This window comes from Pelophylax lessonae (assembly GCF_965119305.1).
Source record: "Pelophylax lessonae genome assembly, chromosome: 1".
NCBI lineage: Eukaryota > Metazoa > Chordata > Amphibia > Anura > Ranidae > Pelophylax > Pelophylax lessonae.
Genome location: NC_138768.1, coordinates 618,033,383 through 618,037,987, shown reverse-complemented (window position 1 = coordinate 618,037,987; position 4,605 = coordinate 618,033,383). Strand labels below are relative to the sequence as shown.

Here is a 4,605-nt window from a genome sequence, read left to right as displayed (position 1 = left end):
CGCCGTTTCAAAAAATACCGGGGTTATGGCAGCTATCTGCTGCCATAAGCCCAGTATTTAGCTTTTAATGGCCGACGCATATAGTCGTTAGGCGGTCGGTAAGTGATTGCATGTATTTGGCAAACAGGTGACGATGACTGATGGGGTGACAGGTGACGATGACTGATGGGGTGACAGGTGACGATGACTGATGGGGTGACAGGTGACGATGATTGATGAGGTGACAGATGACGATGATTGATGAGGTGACAAGTGACGATGATTGATGGGGTGACAGATGACAATCACGGACGGGGTGACAAGTGACGATGATTGATGGGGTGACAAGTGACGATCACTGATGGGGTGACAAGTGACGATGATTGATATGGTGACAGATGACGATGACTGATGGGGTGACAGGTGACGGTGATTGATGGGGTGACAGGTGACGGGCGATGGTCACTGATGGGTGACAGGTGACGGGCGATGGTGCACGGCGGTACTGATGGCAGTCTCTGGTGACCGGTGAACTTTAGGCTATGTCCACATGTGAGCGTAGCGATCGCGGGCAGAATCACTGCGATTCTGCCCGTGATCCAGAAATCATTGCAAATCGCAGGACGCCTGTGCGTTGCCCGTGATTTGCAATAGCACCCCAAACGCTGTGCGATGTTGCTGCGATTTCCGCCTGCCGAATCGCGGTAACATCACGCAAACAACGCATGACACCCCAAAGAAGCTCTTGTACCTTTTTTGGGCGTCATGCGTTGTTTGCGCGATGTTACCGCGATTCGGCAGGTGGAAATCGCGGCAACATCGCACAGCGTTTGGGGTGCTATTGCAAATCACGGGCAATGCACAGGCGTCCCGCAATTTGCAATGATTTCCGGATCGCGGGCAGAATCGCGGTGATTCTGCCCGCGATCGCTACGCTCACATGTGAACGTAGCCTTGTGGGTGTCAATTTCTGGGCAATGATGAGGTGACTGTTGGGTGACAGGTGCAATTGGGGGGGGGGGGCTGAGGACTGTGTGGGGACCTTTATTGGTGTGATTTTACTTTGTGACAGGTACACAGAGCAGTAACTCACTATTTCTAGCTCTGCTCTCCTCACACTGGAAACTTGGAAACTGTGTAAGGGGAGAAGAGCTAGTAACAGTGAGTTACTGCTCTGTGTTTACATTTTGTGATCGGCTGTGAATGGATTCACAGCCGATCACTTAGTAAACAGTCACTGTCAGTGACTGTTTACTACTGCCGGTGACAGCTGTGTTCCTACGGAACACAGCGCCACCGACATGACCGCGCTGCGTGCTCCCGATCGCGCATGCGCGTTCATCTTCCGGGCTCCTGTATTGTGATCGGCTGTGTCATTGGAACACAGCCGATCACGTGGGAAACAGCCATGCCCATTGGCTGTTTCCCCCCTGCCGGTGACTGGCTGTGTCCCGGGGACACGTCGACACCGGCAGTGCACGGCGGCGCGCACACGATCGTGCGCCTGCCCTGCATTACTGGGATCACGTCATATGACGTCCGCCCAGGATAATGGTCGCGCCGTCCCGCCGTCATATGACGGCGGGCGGGCGGCAAGTGGTTAATGACTTCTGTCCATATATGAAACCATAATGACTTTTTCCTTTTTACAGCATACCCTGTATGCCAAGTAGCAATTCCATATAGATAGAATCACAACTACGCACGTCACCACCAACAAAGGGTGTACTAAAGCATTCAATGTTTGGGTCGCTGGTGGCGACCAACCAGTGAATGCATCCCACCAATGGTGAGAGGTAGCACCTGCTATAATAAAACCCACTTTAACCAGTTTTCCAGCTACTACAGTGGTATTGATCATATGATCAATTATACTGTTGTTCAATTGTCCAATTACTTTCTTTATTTCAGAAGAATCATTAAGGATTTTATGGAGTTTGGTAAGATTGAAATCCCAATTTGGCTCTTTTAATTTAGTTGCATCCCAATCTATGTTAACTGCCATATCTATATCTCTAGTCAACATAAATGTTTCATTTTCCCACATTAGTATGGAGACGTTGTGTAAGCATCCGGAGAAGGGCACCTTCATTTTTGGAACAGCAGGCAAATTAGTTGCCATACAGACCACCTGTGGAGCAATTTCCACCATCCACCGATAGTCTGCAGGCATAATAATCCATTCACATTGATTTACAGTGTTCTGTAATAAACAAGGTTCATAAACAGAAGACTGCAATTTACAAATTTTCCCTTCCAAAGTAGAGTCACAGAATGTCAGATCATGAGTCTTATTATTTTCGTCCACATATTGACCATTAAATTGTGGGACCCAAAAATGTTGGTTATTAAGTGGCCCCACTAATAAAGGTAATACTATAAATTTACACATTATACTTGTCTTTGTTACATTATACATTACTATTATTCCTTGACAGATTGTGTCATTGCACACCATTTTCTGCGGTTCCAAATGTATCCAATTATTTTTCACACATTTTTCATTTCCAGTCATTAGGCTAGTAGTCTAGTGACTGAGTAGTCTGGTAATTTGATTTTTGCACCTGTTGATAAATGGTTTGCAAGGAACACACCGTCCAATTCACAAATTTTGTAACATTTTGATCAAAGCCTAAAGCAAAATCATTGGAGGCATTCTGTAAATTAAGCATAATAGCATCTATTCCAGACTGTTTTCTTACGGGTGCCCAAATAGTTGGCATCCAGCGAGCTTGCAAAGTCAAAGCATCACTCATTTTACTACCAGCATTGTGCATTCTATTAGCTAAAGTTTCAATATCAAAGCTATTTAAAGTTCCAGTAATAGTTCCATATCCTCCTAACAGGGTGTATTACCATGCTCTTTTATATCGTCCCCATAGACAAAGCTTGGTAGGAGGAAAAGTTATTTGAGCATGAATGACTGTCTTTTGCGCATGTTGTCCCACTTTCTCACAAGTGGAAGGAAGTCTCTTAATAAGTCCTGGATCTATTCGTGCAGTGTCCACATTTGCAAAAATTAGATATTGCACCCAAATACAGTAGTTCTATTTTTAATTTCAGAACCGTTTGTACACATTAAAACATCTAAAGTTGCTAGAGGAAATCGGAAGGTGGTATTAGCCGTCACTGAACAATTTTTAACCAATCTCAGTCTGTCTCCCCGAGTTAGGTGGGGGAAATTCGGTTCTTGTTTACAACATTTCACCTTCAATTTGAGGATATATTCACATATCCTTGTCCGGAATGTACTCCATACGTGGGCTTGTAACCTGTATCTAGAGGATCTCCAGTCCACAAAGTTCCATTAATTGTCAGATTCAAAATCTTAGATATCTGGTTTACCGAACAATTAAAATCGTCCTGTCTTCTGATGACACTGGCATTCGCCCATCCTCACTGGACTATCGCCTTGCTGGTATCTGTTATGCGAAATCCAAGCATGACTCCATCACCTCCATAAACGACCAATAACACGATACCAAGGATTCCAGGGATAACTTTGCTTCTAATCTATGGATAAACCCAAACAGTGTGACTTACTCTCGCAGATAACATTTCTCTTGCGGGACATATTCCCATTTTTCATGCCCTGGTCTCATTATCAACAGAGTTTTATCCTTACCTACCGCTGTCACCTCAGCAGGAAAAGGCGGTCCTTGCACATTCTGTATCCAGATTTTGGCCCCTACATTCAAAGTGTTAGTGGAACCAAATCCCTTATCACCCCTAACCGTTAGTTCAGTAGGTGCGGGGCCTTCTTTCAACTCAGCAAGATAGATAGGGATTAGAATGAGTTGAGCCATACGTTCCCCTTTTCCTATAATGATATCTGAAGAGCCCAGATTTATCATAATTACCTTGATTTCTCCTTGGTAATCCGAGTCAATCACTCCTCCAACGACCACAGCCCCTTTCTGGGTGAGGCTGGATCTAGATGCAATCTGCCCATAATGCTGATCAGGTATCTTACAACCTATTCCTGTACTTAAAATACGTACCTGATGTGGATTTATTACAGCCACCTCCAGCAAGTGTAGGTCTAATCCAGCGGAGGCAGGCGTACCCCTATATGGTGCTATTGCATCTGGGTGAGTCTTCCAATAGATAATTGTATCTATTTTGACTACTCTGACTGTCAAATTGGGTGTTAACATTCTCATTAAAGGAGTGGTGGATTCTGTTAGAGGCCTGTTATTAATTATCTGCAACCTGTACCTGTTAATTTCTTCAAAGTTGCCTTAAGGATACCATTCATTCTTTCTGTACTATCTGTACCTGTTAATTTCTTCAAAGTTGCCTTAAGGATACCATTCATTCTTTCCACCAACCCTGCAGCTTGTGGGTAATAGGGCATATGATATACCCATTCAATGTTATGATCCCGGGCATAATCCTTAACTTGCTGTCCAGTGAAATGTGAACCATTATCTGTCTGAATTTGTAAAGGCATTCCATAATATTGAACGATGATTTCCAATGTCCTCAGCGTGCTCCACTGAGTTGCTGATTGACACGGGAAACCAACCATTAATCCAGAGTATGTGTCTACAACCGTACATATATATTTACATCGTCTACTATCCGGGAGAGGACCTATAAAGTCCATCTGCCAGATTTGCGCAG

The 4,605-nt window shown here is 44.5% G+C and overlaps 1 protein-coding gene across 1 annotated transcript; it reads right to left on the bottom strand.

The window, feature by feature from the left end:
- Positions 1-1,579: 1,579 nt before the first annotated feature.
- On the bottom strand, positions 1,580-2,969 carry LOC309544685 (uncharacterized protein; the record flags this gene model as incomplete). Its single annotated transcript, XM_082243597.1, is given in 3 exon segments — positions 1,580-2,506; positions 2,510-2,521; positions 2,523-2,969. Coding segments are annotated over 3 exon segments (1,173 nt in total). The 5' UTR covers positions 2,757-2,969.
- Positions 2,970-4,605: the final 1,636 nt, after the last annotated feature.